The following is a 16,475-nucleotide window of genomic DNA, read 5'->3' on the forward strand; positions in this document are numbered from 1 at the left end:
CACGATGAAGGCTACAGCACGACACATAACGGGAATAGCTCGGTTGTAGGCATACGTGGGTGGTGGGAGGTTTGGGTTGGTTGTGGTGCGGGAGGTTGGGAGGTTGATGTTTAGGTGTGGGAAGCTACATGTTGATTTGTGGTGTGGCTGAACAGAGGAATGTCCGTTGGTCCTCTGATTCAGAGATATTCATTCAATGGTCATATACTATTCATAAATGGCATTCTATTTTGATGTACATTGTACTCTCACAACATACTTTGTCAGTGCTTCTATGGGTACTGACCTATACTAGAATAATCCAAAGTAGCAAGCACATTCCTTTTTTAAATGCCAAAGAAATATCTCCGACACAGAGGGATTGCAACTCTTGTCCACATTGTCGGGACAAAAGATGCAAGCGCCATGGCTGCAATGTTGGGCCGTCGCTGCTTCCTGTAGTCTAACGCTTGCTCCAGCCAGCAAACGTGAAGAAGTAGTGTTGTGATTCCACCACTAACAATATGAACTGGGAGAATGTGTGCAAAGTGCAGACAAATACCTTGAATCAACATTTTGACATGTTTTTTGGTGAATTAAGCCTAAAATATGAAACATTCGAGAAAAACTGGTAAGTTGGTGCATTAAGATTGTAAAGTTTTAGAGACTTGAGTGAAAGGAGAATGGATGGGCTTTTTAACAAGAATATAAATGGATTGAATGGGATCTTACAACATCTCTTTTATCCATTTACATTCTGAGCTTGAAAGTCTGCAACGTATTCATCATATTGTCGACCACAGGAGAAAGAAATGGAAAAACAGCGACTGCTTTACCAGCAGTCCAGGCTTCACAATCGTGGAGCTGCAGAGATGGTGCTGCAAATGATCAGTGCCTGCAAAGGTGAACCTTGTTTTTACATGTAGCATCAACAATGCTTCTCATATGATGATATTTTAATATACTTTCTTCCTTCTTGTAGGTGAGACAGGCCCAATGGTGTCAACAACCCTCAAACTGGGTATCTCCATCCTCAATGGTGGAAATACTGAGGTTCAACGGGTGAGGTCTTCTTTTATAGTCACCCTAACTTTTCTCTTTTAAACACTTGCTCTGCTTTTTGGATAGAAAATGCTGGAGTACCTGAAGGATAAAAAAGATGTTGGTTTTTTTTTGAGTGTCCAAGCCTTGATGCAGTCATGCAGGTCTGTTTGAAACTATAAACTAATACCTGTAAATTAACCTAGTTGTGTTAATATTCAAATTAACAATGGCTCCAATTGCTCACAGTGTCCTGGATCTAAATGCATTTGAGAGGCAGAACAAGGCCGAGGGGCTCGGCATGGTCTCAGAAGAAGGCACTAGTAAGTCGTCATGCTGTTTTTTTTAATGTTTTTTTATGTCAACGGCACAGAAATCATCATTCTGATGATGACAGAATTAATACATTATATGTAGTATGAAGTTATGTAGACAGCCAATCAATGGATACAATTACAAACGTACATATTGCTGAGTGACTGCGTGGGTTACCTCTGGGTACTCCGGCTTCCTCCCACCTCCAAAGACATGCACCTGGGGATAGGCTGATTGGCAACACTAAATGGTCCCTAGTGTGTGAATGTGAGTGTGAATGTTGTCTGTCTATCTGTGTTGGCCGTGTGATGAGGTGGCGACTTGTCCAGGGTGTACCCCGCGTACCGCCCGAATGCAGCTGAGATAGGCTCCAGCACCTCCTGCGACCCCGAAAGGGACAAGCGGTAGAAAATGGATGGATGGATGGATATTGCTGAGTTTTGAATGACACTACAAGAAAAAATAAGAATTATTATCAATGGCACAATTTAGTTCTCAAAGGCAACATTTTAAAAAGACATGCAGGTGAAACAAAAAAAAATTACAATATTGTGCAAAGTTCGTTTATTCCAGCAATTAGTGTTACATGCAATTTTAGATATTACAATCCTTCTTTTGATATAATTTACAGTTTATGAAACATTTGAATTAAAAATCTCAGAACATTTGGTTGTTTTTTTTTAAAAAGTGTAAGTCATGATCATCAAAATTATAAGAAAAAAAAGCTTGACATATTTTACTTTGAATTAGTTTATTTCACATAGTTTCACATTTGAAGTTGAAATGAAAATTGCATGATATAAAACATTTTTGAGGTTCACCTGTAGACTACTGTATAAAGCTTTGGAATAATTGGACCTGAAGGGTGAATGCTTATGTTGTGGCCAGTGGCTGTATTTGCTCATCAAATATCTACTTTAAATAGTCTTTGTTTGTAATACCGGTACTGGAAATTTAAATGGCTAGAGCATAAAACAAACAAAAGCCACAGCAGGACATTAATTCATATCGCTTTCCTGCCTTCTGAATGAAACTCAGAATTAGTATTACGTAACATGCTTAGTGGAATAAAAAAAAAAAAAGATACAGCATCTACCAATCCACAATCTATGGTATATGATGTACAAGGACACACCACAGGTTGACATTTTATTTTATCTGACCCTTTTTTCAAACAAAATACCCCAACAACAAAAACTCAGGTTAAATATGAATATGCATTGACTTGAAATATTATCAAATACCAGTAACAGCATCATTTTCATTGCATGTTTGTATCATGTATTTCCCTGAAGACATAAAAAACAAATTCTCTTTTACTTATTTATTAAATTTTGATTAAAACTGAATCCATACCAAGTGAGTGTAAAACACGAAAGATGGTTTCCATATGTGGCATTCAGTTTAATTTGATCTCTAATCAATTTTCTAACCTAAAGATCATTAATACTTCGATAAGTGTTAATGAATTCACTATTTTTGAGATTGTTGATTTTGTGGTGGTTTCTATTTGTATGACTTGCTAGTCCTCACCTGCAGTTGACTTCATTTGAAATGGTCACTGAGTGAACTTTGCCATGGGATGTTGTTAATCTCCCCGTCCTCATCTCTCAGTCCTCTACTGTTGTCAACATCACTGATCCTCTTTCCCTTCCCCACGATCACTGCCATCTCTCCCCCGTCCATCCTTTCATGGTCCTCAGAGTTGAGCGGAGATCGGGGTAAATCATCTCTCTGTCCATCGCTGTCTCCTCCTTTCTTTCTTTTTTTCTCATACTGTCTCTGACATTGCACCCCAACTAACAACAAAATTAATGTCAGTCATGTTCATAATTAACATTCTTAACTCACTTTTACTGTTCATTCTAAGTGGAAATGAATGGAATCTGGTTTTGCCTGCTCATCTTAACCTGCATTTGAAACATAACTCCATGGTGGATCCTGTTCTCATGACAATTATTTAGGGTATTTTACATTAAAAAAAAAGGCATTGTATTCCTTTATCTGCAATGACACTATGGTTCCATACCAGTTGTATATCATAATTACCTAAAACGAGTTCAATGATTTCCATCCAAGTCCTTGTGAGAACATGTTACATGTAGAGTTTTTACATTTGTAATCGTTCCAAACTATGTTAAGTGTTTCTCTGCCTTAGGCAAAGTCTTGGGACCTGATCTACTAAAGGTCTGTGTGTATTAAAACATGTGCAAACTTGATAGCACACACAAAGCCGATCTACTAAATTGATACAAAGAGGTTTGCATCTCTTAAAGGGGAACTACACTTTTTTTGGACTTTTGTCTAACATTTACAATCACTATGAGAGACAAGAAGACAGATATTTTTAATGCATTCTATCTTCTAAATAAACATAATAATAAAAGTCAGTTTACAATGGAGTCAATGGGAGGTCCTCTTTTCCGCGCATAAAGCCCTCTAAATAATCATCAAAAAACTGCCAACAATACTCCATTTATATTTCCTGACCTGAATATTAACCAAGTATTATGATATCGTTACTATAAGCACTAACATAGCAAAAACTATTTTCAGCGGCGCCGTGATCACAGAGAGCTAGCGAGCTTGTGCTGCTATATTTATATCCTCAACTGGTGAGTTGCTTTCTGACCTTGGAGCTCGCGAAAGTTTATTCTAGATCATTAAAAATGCCTCTCACCTTAATAGTAGAAGGATGAGGACATAATCCAACAAGTTGGGGAAATTTGGCATCCAATTTAGATCCGAAATTGGCAAAAAAGACACGAAAGTACCGGTAAGTTTTTTCTTCGCGAGGACTATGAGTCTAAACAGGAGTATATCAACATCCCATCAGTCGACATACCAGTGACATTGTACAGTAAGTGATGTTTTTTTTATGTTTGTTGGCTCTCATGAAGTCTGCAACGAGTAGTGATCAGTGATATTGTCGAAAGAAAAAGTGAACATCGTGATGTGTTTGTGAAATTAATACGCCACGTATGCCCAAAATGAGCAAAATATGTAATTATTACATGTTATTATGAATGTGCCTGTTACTACATTACATATATACTTAAAGCGAGTATATTAAACCTTAATAAAAGTATTTTAATGTTTTTTTAAGTGCTTTATAGGCAGATTAGAGTGACTTCCATAAGATCCATTTTAAGATGACTTATAATTGCTTTTATTTACTAGTTAGAATGCATTAAAAAAAGAAAAACATATGTGTGCTTGTCTTACATAAGGATTGTGAATGACAGGCAAAATTCACCTTTGAGTGAGGAAATTAAGAAGCGTAATCCATTTAGCATCTCTGTCTTCATGATTATGCAGAATATATAGTCATCATCTGAACGGCCACGATACTGGGAGGAGAAAATGCCAATATAATAATTTAGCACATGCAGGGCAATTTATCAAGGCTGAAATTGTTCTGTATCAATACACTGTTTTGTGTCTTTATTTAGCACCTCTAGAAAGGACTGACAGTTGTGCAGAAATAACAGAGGGAAAGGAGGCAATTACGCTGCAGTTCTGTCCTTTGTATGCTTGTCAACATATATGGACTGTCAATAGTAAAATATTACATCTTGTCTACCCAGCAATATAATTTTATAGCTCCTGGATGACTTAAGGGGCTGATTAAAACAAAATCAAGTGATGCATTTTGGTGTTTGCTGGCTTTTTTTTAAATGACGTTAATTTTTTCATACAGAAGATATATTAGCAAAACTCCTATATGAAAAAAACCTATTGCGATATGCATTTTCTTGCGTTAGGACCAAGTCCTGCACTGCAGGACCGTGTCTAAAATGCTGATAATAAGTGGTACATAATGGTCTGTTACATGTTTAAAAACATACCAAAACGTCACAGGTCGGAGCATGATAACATGAATATGCAATAAATGAGTGTATCCATGGTAAAAGCTGCTTAGTACGCGCAAAAACCTCATTTAAAAAAGGCGGTCTATGCAAGTTATCAGTTGTACACGCAGTCTTACTAGATCACATGCAACACGCCCACTAATAGTACACGCTTTTTTATAGTTTGTGCACGCTTTGTAGCACGTGGTATTTGGATCTTCGTAGATCAGGCCCTTAGTGTACTTTTGAGTTTGTGTGTGAATAGCAATAGTAAAACCATTGGTGCACTTGGAGTGTTGCTTTCAGGAACCCTAATTGGTTCATGCCTGGAGTTTCCATTTACAATGGTACCTCAGCTATTGTATATTACGCCACACTTTTCGTATGATACGATTTATGATTACATTTTTCGGCAAAACTTTGCCCCGGTTTTTGTATGCCATAGGTCAGTTTGCCTGCATGTCATTCCTCAGTATCAAGTGCTCAGACAAAGAATCCGACTCGTTGAGACTTCTTAAATCATCTTTATTATGTGTGTGTGGTTTATTTGTTCATTGAACGCATACAGAACAACAAACAAGTCTGTGTCTGTTTTGTTTCTTCGAGTGGGAGCAGAATCAATCAAGCACTGTGTTTCCTGTTCTGTCCTTGCGTTCTTCATGTGATGAGGCGTTAAAGAGCACTGCATAATTTTAAGAGTCTCTCTGATTTTTTTTGTCATTGATTACAACTGCAAAAAAAGCCACAATGGGCCAACAAAGTTGCAAGTGTCGGCATTTGAAAGTAACATCCTTAAGGTTCTCCATTCCCCTCCTCCTTCTCAGTTCATTAGCGTGTTTGCCCATTTCTCCGTTAACGTAAAAGTGATGTTATTTGTTCATTTATCCATTTATTTTGTCATTTACAAGTATTCCGTTTCGTTTCTGCATCTAAAACTACAATTGTTCTCCGTGTGTTATCTGTCTGTGTCTAAAACGGATTAATTGAATTGGCTTTATTTCTTGTGAGAAAAATGTTGTCTTTTTTGTATGATTCGGTTTTCAGAAAATTCAGGTACCACTGTATTCTATTGAGTGACCTACTATATCAAGAGAATCAAATACAAATTAAGTATTTTAAAGAAAAAATACAATGCAGTTTCTAGCAGCAAAACTCCACATGTAGTGCTCACCCTTAGGCATTGCATTGCATGTGATGCTAAATGCTCCTAAATGTTGCTCCACAGCTGACTGTGTGCTTAACACCGACTAGTTTAGAAAAAAAATAATAATTAGATGTTTTGGGTTGATTAGTTTCTGTGACAAAGAAACACCAGTAGACGATGCTTACGCAGTAAACCCTCCAACTATCTTGTGACATTATGTTTAACGTGTTGTTATCATATGGTCAGCATGCCATGCTAAAACATTTTCTTGGATTTAGATGAGAAAGTCATGGCTGATGACGAGTTCACCTGCGACCTCTTCCGCTTCTTGCAGCTACTCTGTGAGGGTCACAATAACGGTGAGTGTGGATGACTCTGGACATTCCAGAGTCAAGTTGTATTGTAGCGTTGAGACATTACTAACATGCCCACGATCTTGTGGCTTGCAGATTTTCAGAACTACTTAAGGACGCAGACAGGAAGCACAACAACCATCAACATCATCATCTGTACTGTCGATTACCTGCTCAGACTACAGGTCTCTTATATACAGCATAGTTTATCACCGGGTTTCACATCAAGACAGTCCAACTCCTTCTCTTATTTTCTCTTTGAAGGAATCAATCAGTGATTTTTACTGGTACTACTCTGGAAAAGATGTCATCGATGAGCCAGGAAAGAAGAATTTTTCCAAAGCAATGACTGTAGCAAAACAGATTTTTAACAGTCTTACTGAATATATTCAGGTAAAGTACAAAACAAGCAATGATTTGTTAATTTTGCAACGCATCACAAGACAATTGCTGATAATACATAACTCCCCTAAAATGTGCACAGATTTTTAACATAATAAACGGCTCATTAATGCACTGTGGAAAGGTATCATGATAGTACCCTTTGAATAGTTTGAAAAAGGCAATTACATTCTTCCCCCAGGGTCCCTGCACAGGCAATCAGCAGTCTCTGGCTCACAGCAGGCTGTGGGATGCTATTGTGGGATTCCTCCATGTCTTTGCTCACATGATGATGAAGCTGGCTCAGGTAGGATTGTTTCATTTATTTCACATTAAAAAAATGTCAACGTCACTGTTGTTTTTCTGTTAATGCTTCATCTGTAAAGTTTGGTAGAGTCAGTGTGTTTGCAACCTTCAACTTGACTCAAAATTAGGTTCACTTGTATGAGGACTATCAACTAGTGTGCCTTTACAAAACTATTAAACTGTCAGATAGAGATGAAAGGCACAGATATTAATTCAATAATATGTAATTTTTGTAATTTACCCCACTATATTGAAAAACTAATTTCAGTGGGATGAATTATAAATATACACAATTTCAACCTATTTCCACAATAATAAACATATTGTTAAATTAATACCTTCCTGACAATCAAACATCTTTGTCAAGGAGGATTTTTTGATACAGCTCAGGGTGTTTTTATTTATTTTATGGTTCATCTTGACTGGCATGAAGCTTTAATGGGATTGTCATATAGTATGTCATGCTAGTGGATGTTTAGTAGAGCTTACTGGATGCGTAATGTACCGCACAATGGCTCCTTTCACAGCTTAATAGAAAACATGCTTGCACAACCTTTGCTTGATACACGAGCTTATGACTGAATATATACACTGACATCAATTTCAATACATGCATGTGCGAAAATAATAAAATCAACGATGGCTGGACTCCATTTACCTGCTTTAGTGTCAGCATCTTGTTGTGCATGCAGCTCACTGTCACTGTCATGGCTGTCTTGGGTCACCTGAATACTCAGCCATTGTTGATTTTATTATTAAAAACCATAGTGTATTTATGTTTTTAATTCCACACACTATTGATTAAATAGTATGTTCCATATTATTCTTTGTTAAGGCCTACATTTATTACAGTATTGAGTTTATTATACTTATGCTTTTATTCAATGCAGTGCAATACACCAATTGTGTTTTTAATTTGCACGACATCCTGTATGTTTAAATCTTACTTGCACTTTTTAGATCGTTAAAGTGTCATTCTAATGCTGTCAGCCATAGATGTCATAGGGGATCTAGATAGGCACCGTCAGTAGTTTAGACTAGGCGGCAGGCGAGCCACCACACCGCCATATTGCCCCAGACTTCAGTCAGTCTTGAACAATGGGCTCCAGCTGTATATCAGCCATGTTTCATTTATTTTAGGCAGTGTTTTACATTATCATTATACCTTACATCAACACTTACCGGTACATCATTTTTAACATATAATGATATATTCTGATTGCTAACCAAAGAAATAATATCAAACCATAGCGTGGTGTATTGTAGATATACTGTCCATTCAGAGTTCTCCAGGAAGGTTTGATTGATTGATTGAGACTTTTATTAGTAGATTGCACAGTACAGTACATATTCCGTACAATTGACCACTAAATGGTAACACCCGAATAAGTTTTTCAACTTGTTTAAGTCGGGGTCCACTTAAATCAATTCATGGTAAATATATGTCACCTTGAAGCCTCCAGCCAGTTTTGTAAATTACAAAGGCACACTCTAGGACAGTGAAATGCGCTGTGCTGTGTGGGCCAAATGGTGATTTGTAGCCCTTGCCAATTGCATTCCGGACATTAGGCACATCAAACAATCTCTATCACATGCACATTTTGGAAAGAGTAGAAATATGTATTACACAAATTAAGAAAGTAGTTAGTTATTGGAACAAATAATGCACTGCATTGCATCTCTATATCTGTAAATTGTATAGTAGCAGAGACATCTCTGAATTGTGGGTGGCCAAGATTTTTCATGCACTGTCGAGGAATCTTGGATAGAAAAGTAAATATGATTCATATAATTATTATACTACAAATTGCAATGCCAGACGAATTAACCCTACCTAAAGTTCTAAAGTACATACTTTCTATATAATGAATTAATCTATAGTTAAAATGTTACATAGGATGTCAATTTATCGCATTAATTTACTGATTATTGATCTATGTAGGTCTACTTCTGAACAGAAAGATCGTTTTTTAACTACAAGCTGTTAGAATCTGGATTTCAGCCATGATACATTGTATGGGCAATCAACTTGAATGTGATAAATAAACCCTTAAGTTACTAATTTCAACCTGTTAAAATATATTAAACTCAATCATGGAAGGTCAGTCTGTTGCCCTTAATCTGTTTATTTATACAGGTGACATGAGCCCACTGCCTTGGCATCTTTTTTTCCAAACGATCTGGCACGTTTGCTGTGCGTGCGTGAGCAAAGTCTGGGGTAACAATTTTACTGTCACTTGACCTATTTCCGATCTAGGTTACTTATGAGATCTATGCTGTCAGCACTTTGTAACATTCAGGACACGCTTAACAAAATGACCTTGCACTCCTTGTGTTTTGTAATGGTAGTATTTAATGTACTGTGGTGCATCAGTGAACATGAGGTATTGTAGACATGGCATTAATTACACACTGTAAATTCAACCTGCAATTTAAATGACCCAAGGCATATATGTGATGAAATAGCCTGTAAAGCAAAGGATTGTTGCAATGTTCTCACCATATTTTTTCTGCACAAGAATGTTTTTAATTGTTTAACGACTGAATAATTTATTGATTATTCAAACTGTCTTCCACATGTTCAATGCAGGGTAAAGTATGTATCCACTTTATTATCTATTGATGTGATGATAATAATAATGTGTTTGTTATTTATTCAGCGTTGGTTGATTGACTTTTAACCACCACTTTTCCAGTGTACATTTTAATGACAAAATCACTCTGGTGTTGTACTATGAGACATTCTCTCTGTGTGTCCTTGTGTTTAACACATTGTATTTGACTAATTATTAACCTGCCTTCATTTGTGCTGTGATTTTTTGACTTCTTTGTTGGACATCTGCTACAAAATCCATACGGTGAATTCAATTCAATAACTGGCAAATTTATTCTTGTGTTTCCCCCCTTCCCAGTGATTGCATTGTATTAAGTGAATATGAAGCCCGGATTTGTTATAAACGAATGCAGTCACTTGTGGGTACTTACAACGCTGGGCATGTTGTTCTATGGTCGCAGGATTCGAGCCAGATTGGTCTACTAAAGGAGCTTCTGGACCTGCAGAAAGACATGGTCGTCATGTTGCTGTCGCTTTTAGAGGGTAAAAAGTTCTAACTTAAGAGTCAGATTTTTACTATTAAAACTTTTATACAGAAATATTAGGGATGGGTCGATTGATCAGCTCCCTGTCAGAATAAGAAGATTTCGTGTAAAAGAATGTGATTGCCATATTGCTGATTAATGTCCTCTATTGCCGATCACAAAAACCGATCCCCTCTCGCTGAGTCTGTATTTATTTCTAGTCTCCCGGCTGATAAAAGGCTAGCAGCTAGTTATGTGTCTCCATACACAGTGTACATCAGTGGTCCCCAACCTTTTTGTAGCCGTGGACCGGTGGTTGGGGACCACTGGTGTACATAATAATAATCACCTCCATTACAACAAATTACCTGCATTTCTTAGTATCTTAAGTATCATGATCAAGTATTATTTTCACGAGAGGACAAGGCGAAACACTATGAGGAGTCAGGAGAAGCCAGTTGCAGGAATGCTAATTACTTAGCTAACCGTTAAGCTAGCTTTAAACAATGCCAATAAATAAGTGCTTTGTAAAGTTTAAGAAGTGTAGATGCAACATCGTTACAACAGAAAGTAAGCAGATATGAGCCGGAAATTAACAAGTTGATTAATTAATAGTCTCGGGACTGTTGCTGTGTCAGCATTGTCACAGTCAGTACACGACACATGATAGGAGGGCCAGTCGATCCAAAATTCGAGGGTGTCAATACCAAGGGTAGTATCAGTATATGATCGATACTAAACTGATTATGTCGATATTTTGATATTCTCCAAATTATTGTTTTGTTGTTTTTAGTGCTGTTTACAAATTCAAGGAATAATTCCCTGGACATAGGAAGTATTTTGCAGAATTTTGAAGATTTTAAACATTATTCTAATATTGTTAAACTGCCAATATCGAAAAGGGTACAGTTAATACATGTGATCAGTATGGGTATTGGTATCGACTGATCTCACTCATGGATGACCGGTATTGGAATCGGCAACATAAATCCCTGATCTGAACATCCCAAAAATAAATAATTTGTGTTGTGTCGCTCAGGGAACGTGGTGAATGGCACCATCGCCCGCCAAATGGTGGACATGTTAGTGGAGTCATCCAGCAATGTGGAGATGATCCTTAAATTCTTTGACATGTTCCTCAAACTGAAAGACATTGTGGCGTCTGATGCCTTCAAAGATTACATCACGGACCCTCGAGGGCTTATCTCCAAGAAGGATTTCCATAAGGCAATGGACAGTCAGAAGCAGTACACACCTTCGGAAATCCAGTTCCTCTTGTCCTGCTCGGAGGCAGATGAAAACGACATGATCAACTACGAGGAGTATGCCAACCGGTTCCAGGAACCCGCCAAGGACATTGGTTTCAACATTGCCGTGTTGCTCACCAACCTTTCCGAGCACGTTCCTCACGACACCCGACTGCAGAACTTCCTGGAGCAAGCAGAAAGCGTGCTCAACTACTTCCGCCCCTTCCTTGGTCGTATTGAAATCATGGGCGCCAGCCGTAAGATTGAGCGCATTTACTTTGAGATCAGCGAGGTCAACCGCAGACAGTGGGAGATGCCTCAGGTCCGAGAGTCCAAGCGACAGTTCATCTTCGATGTCGTAAATGAGGGCTGCGAGTCGGAGAAGATGGAGATGTTCGTCAACTTCTGCGAGGACACCATATTTGAGATGAATATCGCCTCGCAAATTTCTGAGCAGGAAGAAGAGGAAAAGGGAGAAGAGGATGACGAGATAGAGGAAGCTGTCGCTGAGGGAGGAGCGGCAGGAGCAATCGGAACAGGAGACGAGGACACTAATGGGGAAGAGGGACCACCTGAGTCCAGCTCTGCTTTTGCAGACTTCATAAACAGCATGTTTAGCTTCTTCAACATCTTCACCTTCCGTAATCTCCGCCGACAATATCGTCGGGTGAGGAGGATGACTGTAAAAGAGATTGTGGTTGCCCTGTCCACCTTTTTCTGGACCATCCTGATGAGCATCCTGCACTTCATCTACAACGTTTGCAAAGGCTTCTTTATGATTATCTGGCATACCTTGTTTGGAGGCGGCTTAGTGGAAGGAGCTAAAAATATCACAGTGACAGAGATTTTGGCCAGCATGCCGGATCCAACGCAGGATGACGTGCACGGCGATGGACCGGGAGAACCTGGGATGGGGGAGGAGCAAGACACAGGAGGGATTACGGACACTGGAGATACCGGAAGTGGGGAAGAGGAGGAGGAGGAAACCCAGGAGAAGGAGGGTGGCAGGGTACCAGGTATCGATGCTCCCGGTGGACTTGGAGACATGGGGATTGAGGCCACCGTTGAACCGCCAACCCCTGAAGGGACGCCTATAACAAAGAGGAAAATGGTAACGTTTTTGCTTTTGCTTTGGTGAACTCTTAAGGCCTGATCTACTAAAGGTTTGCGTGTTATAAAACACGTGCAAACTTGATGGCACACGCAATGCTAATCTACTAAGATCATGTGCAGAGAAAACTACGTCTCTTAAATGAACAAAATACCGAGCGCTATCCATTTAGCGCATCTGTTTTGATGTAAATGCTGTATATATGGTTATTATTAGAACATCCACGATACCGGGAGACAATCATGCAAATATAATCGTCTAGCCCTTGCAATGTGATTTATCAAGACTAAAACGGTTTTGTGGCCGCTGTTTTGCATCTATATTTAGCACATTTGAAATGTGCGCGCAAACTGGCAGTTATGCATAAATTTGCATCTATATTTAGCACATTTGAAATGTGCGCGCAAACTGGCAGTTATGCATAAATTACTGTGAGAAAGGAGGCAATCACACTGCAAAGACAGATGATTGCGAGAGATATTCTGTCTGTGTGCAAGTCTACATACTTGAACTGTCAGAAATAAAAATATTAGACATATTGTCTTTTCAGCAATGACATGTTATACTTTTATAGCTGCTATAGGTAATTATAATATATCTCCTATATGAAAAAAACATCTTGCAATATGCATTTTTATGCGGCTGGATCATTCCAGACCCACCATCAAAACACTGCAGCGCCTGTCAGAGCGCACAGACCTTCAGGGTGCTAAAATTAGATTATGTTGCCGAGATGGCACTTTATTGGCCTAGAAAAGGTAGTACATATTACATTTGTGTGCTGCATGTCAACGACATAAAGAAACAGCACATGTTGAAACATGATGCCATAAATGTGGAGGGAAATGCTTGTCTTCATGGTGATAGCCAGTCTACACGCACAATCCTCATTTACATAGGGCGGTCTGCACCACTTTTGCACCTATTATCAATTGTACACACAGTCTTAGTAGATCACCTGCAACACGGCCACTCGCAATTTTATAGTTTGCAAACCCTGTTTACCACTTATTTAGATCTTAGTAGATCAGGCCCTTAAAGTGTTGCAAAAGGTTATGTGATTATATAGTGTGATTTTGTTCTGTAGCAACCGGAAGAGGCCGATGCCAGCCAGAAGCCTTCAGAACCGGCTCCTGTCGAGGAAACACCTCCAGAGCCTGAAAAGGCTGAGTACGAGAAACCAATTTATTTTATGTTTGTCTCTCTTGCTGAAACATTTTTACAGTATTCTTCTAACTAAGAAGCACATACATTATGACAAAAGCCCAACTTTTTTGGCGCAGACAATAAACCAATGTTTCTTTCAGTGTTGAAACCGGAGAGAAAGCAGATCAAGAATCTGAGACTTTGGTGAAAAAAACGACCTCAGAACCAAACAAATCTGCAGCGAAAAAAGAAAAGAAACCTAAAAAGGGAGGAGGATTCCAAATCTGGACTGAGCTGGAAACACAGAGAAATAAATTTATGGTGAAGTCCTTGTCTATTTCCCCACATTCCAACTGCCACTCGTCTAAAATATTATAATTGTTGCTCTCTATCTTTTACAGAACTACCTCTCTAGAAACTTTTACAACTTACGTTTTCTGGCACTGTTCCTCGCATTCGCCCTTAACTTTATTCTGCTCTTCTACAAGGTGAGTTTGTATCAATGTGAAAATGACTTTATCTACCATACTCTCAGCCATTATGCCTTTATGAATATTGAATGACACTGTCAGGGAGGTATTCATTCAACAATGTGATTAGAACTGCTATGCATTATTCTTTTTTAGGGCAGGCTTTTGTGCAACTCTTGTATTAAATATTACTAGATACAGCACATATTCAGGTACTGTATTGTATGTAAATTATATATTTCACATTATCTGGTTTTAAAAGGTGTCTGACACCCCACCTGAGGGTGACGACATAGAAGGATCCGGACTGGCAGAAGGAAGTGGGTTCTTCGAAGGCTCTGGTCTATTTCAAGGCTCAGGAGATGAGGTGGATGGTTCGGGAATGGATGAAGGAGATGAGGATGAAGATGTACCGCTGTATTTCTATTTAGAGGAGAGCACGGGGTACATGCAGCCCACATTGTCCTTCCTCGCCATACTCCATACTGTCATCTCCTTCATCTGCATCATTGGTTACAACTGCCTCAAGGTAGGCAGACTTCAAGTGATGCCATAGAACCGTTTCACATGTTGTTTTCTCGATCTTATCAGATTCCACTGGTGATCTTCAAACGGGAGAAAGAACTTGCAAGAAAGCTGGAGTTTGATGGACTTTACATCACGGAGCAGCCAGAGGACGAAGACATCAAAGGCCAGTGGGATCGTCTTGTCCTGAATACTCCGTAAGTAGAAGGAATAGGAGTTACATGCATAGGGAATGTTTGTGTTTATTTACCTAAAGAGCAAAGAGGACAAGACAGTAATTGGAAGCAGGTGATCATAAAGAGGGGCTGTTATTTCTAAAATACATTTCGGGCCACATGAAAAAAAAACAAAGAATGAAAGGAAAGCATCTGACCACATGTTCTTTATTAACGTGCATATTGTACAACAGAACAATGCTGAAATCGTGGTAAGGAGCAAACTGCTCGGCCAGCACTAAGCGGATGACTCATCAGTTATGAGTTGATTAAAAACAGCAGTACAGCAAATGTGACACACATGAGTTTCACTCCAACCACTGAGTAGTGCAATCAACATTTTAAAGTGTACAGTAGGCAAAGTTGCTGTTGGTTGTTGGCCTCTTAAGTTACTTCAAATGAGTGTACTGTGGAGTTTATAAAAAAATACATAAGCCACAGCTTTTTTATTTGGTGCTAATTAGAGACCCTGCTTGTGTAGACTCAGTGGTGTACTAAAGGCTTGAACTGGAGAATTTAACGTATCTGAAAATCACATGAAGAATGAATGTATTTTTTTCCTCGTAGCTCCTTCCCAAACAACTACTGGGATAAGTTTGTCAAACGAAAGGTGAGTTTTATTTGCTTTGCAGCCTAAACAAATACACCGGTTTCATCCACATCTATTTTAAGCCGCAAATGTCTGCATCTAGATTTTGGATAAATACGGAGACATTTATGGGCGAGAAAGAATCGCCGAACTGTTGGGTGTTGACCTAGCGTCCCTGGATGTGAGTCAGCAGCATGAAAAGAAACAAGAGGAATCTGACAACTCAGCGTTTGCATGGTAGGCAAAAAAGATGCTTTGGATGTTTTAAATTGTAGTGGAATTCAAACTAAAGCTGTTGTTTGTCTTATCAGGGCTACTACGATTGACATCAAGTACCAGATCTGGAAGTTTGGTGTGGTGTTTACGGACGGTGTAAGCATCAGAAATTATCATTCAGTTTTTCTGCCCTTCTGTTTTAATGAATAGCTGCGGATACTTTATTGAAACATATTTTAAGACAAACATATATTTTAAGACAAAATACAAATTACAAATATTTTTTATATTCATGTTTTTGTCACGACCAGTTTACATGGATAAATCACAAGACCCAGAATATACGATGACCTATTTTTTTCACGAAAATGTTTCTGGGGAAACAGTACTATATAATAATAATGATAATGATAATTAAAACATAATATATAACTATGTATATAATATAGCAATAACTGTAAAAAATATTATTCGAACGTTTTGATTGATTTTGTCAAATACATTAATT

At 38.5% G+C, this 16,475-nt stretch overlaps 1 protein-coding gene across 1 annotated transcript in view; it reads left to right on the plus strand.

Annotated features, from left to right (window-relative positions):
- LOC133607620 (ryanodine receptor 1-like) overlaps positions 1–16,475 on the plus strand; it is a 68,048-nt gene that overhangs the window by 48,163 nt on the left and 3,410 nt on the right. The window contains exons 80-98 of the mRNA XM_061962428.2: positions 783–882; positions 962–1,041; positions 1,108–1,184; positions 1,270–1,343; positions 6,609–6,689; positions 6,780–6,868; positions 6,948–7,076; positions 7,267–7,371; positions 9,961–9,966; positions 10,386–10,467; positions 11,488–12,806; positions 13,894–13,976; positions 14,114–14,273; positions 14,354–14,440; positions 14,685–14,951; positions 15,014–15,144; positions 15,730–15,772; positions 15,855–15,988; positions 16,063–16,123. Of these exons, the coding sequence (XP_061818412.1) occupies positions 783–882; positions 962–1,041; positions 1,108–1,184; positions 1,270–1,343; positions 6,609–6,689; positions 6,780–6,868; positions 6,948–7,076; positions 7,267–7,371; positions 9,961–9,966; positions 10,386–10,467; positions 11,488–12,806; positions 13,894–13,976; positions 14,114–14,273; positions 14,354–14,440; positions 14,685–14,951; positions 15,014–15,144; positions 15,730–15,772; positions 15,855–15,988; positions 16,063–16,123 (3,108 nt within the window). The remainder of the gene's footprint in view (positions 1–782; positions 883–961; positions 1,042–1,107; positions 1,185–1,269; positions 1,344–6,608; positions 6,690–6,779; positions 6,869–6,947; positions 7,077–7,266; positions 7,372–9,960; positions 9,967–10,385; positions 10,468–11,487; positions 12,807–13,893; positions 13,977–14,113; positions 14,274–14,353; positions 14,441–14,684; positions 14,952–15,013; positions 15,145–15,729; positions 15,773–15,854; positions 15,989–16,062; positions 16,124–16,475) is intronic.

Source organism: Nerophis lumbriciformis, linkage group LG09 (genome assembly GCF_033978685.3).
Source record: "Nerophis lumbriciformis linkage group LG09, RoL_Nlum_v2.1, whole genome shotgun sequence".
Classification (NCBI taxonomy): domain Eukaryota; kingdom Metazoa; phylum Chordata; class Actinopteri; order Syngnathiformes; family Syngnathidae; genus Nerophis; species Nerophis lumbriciformis.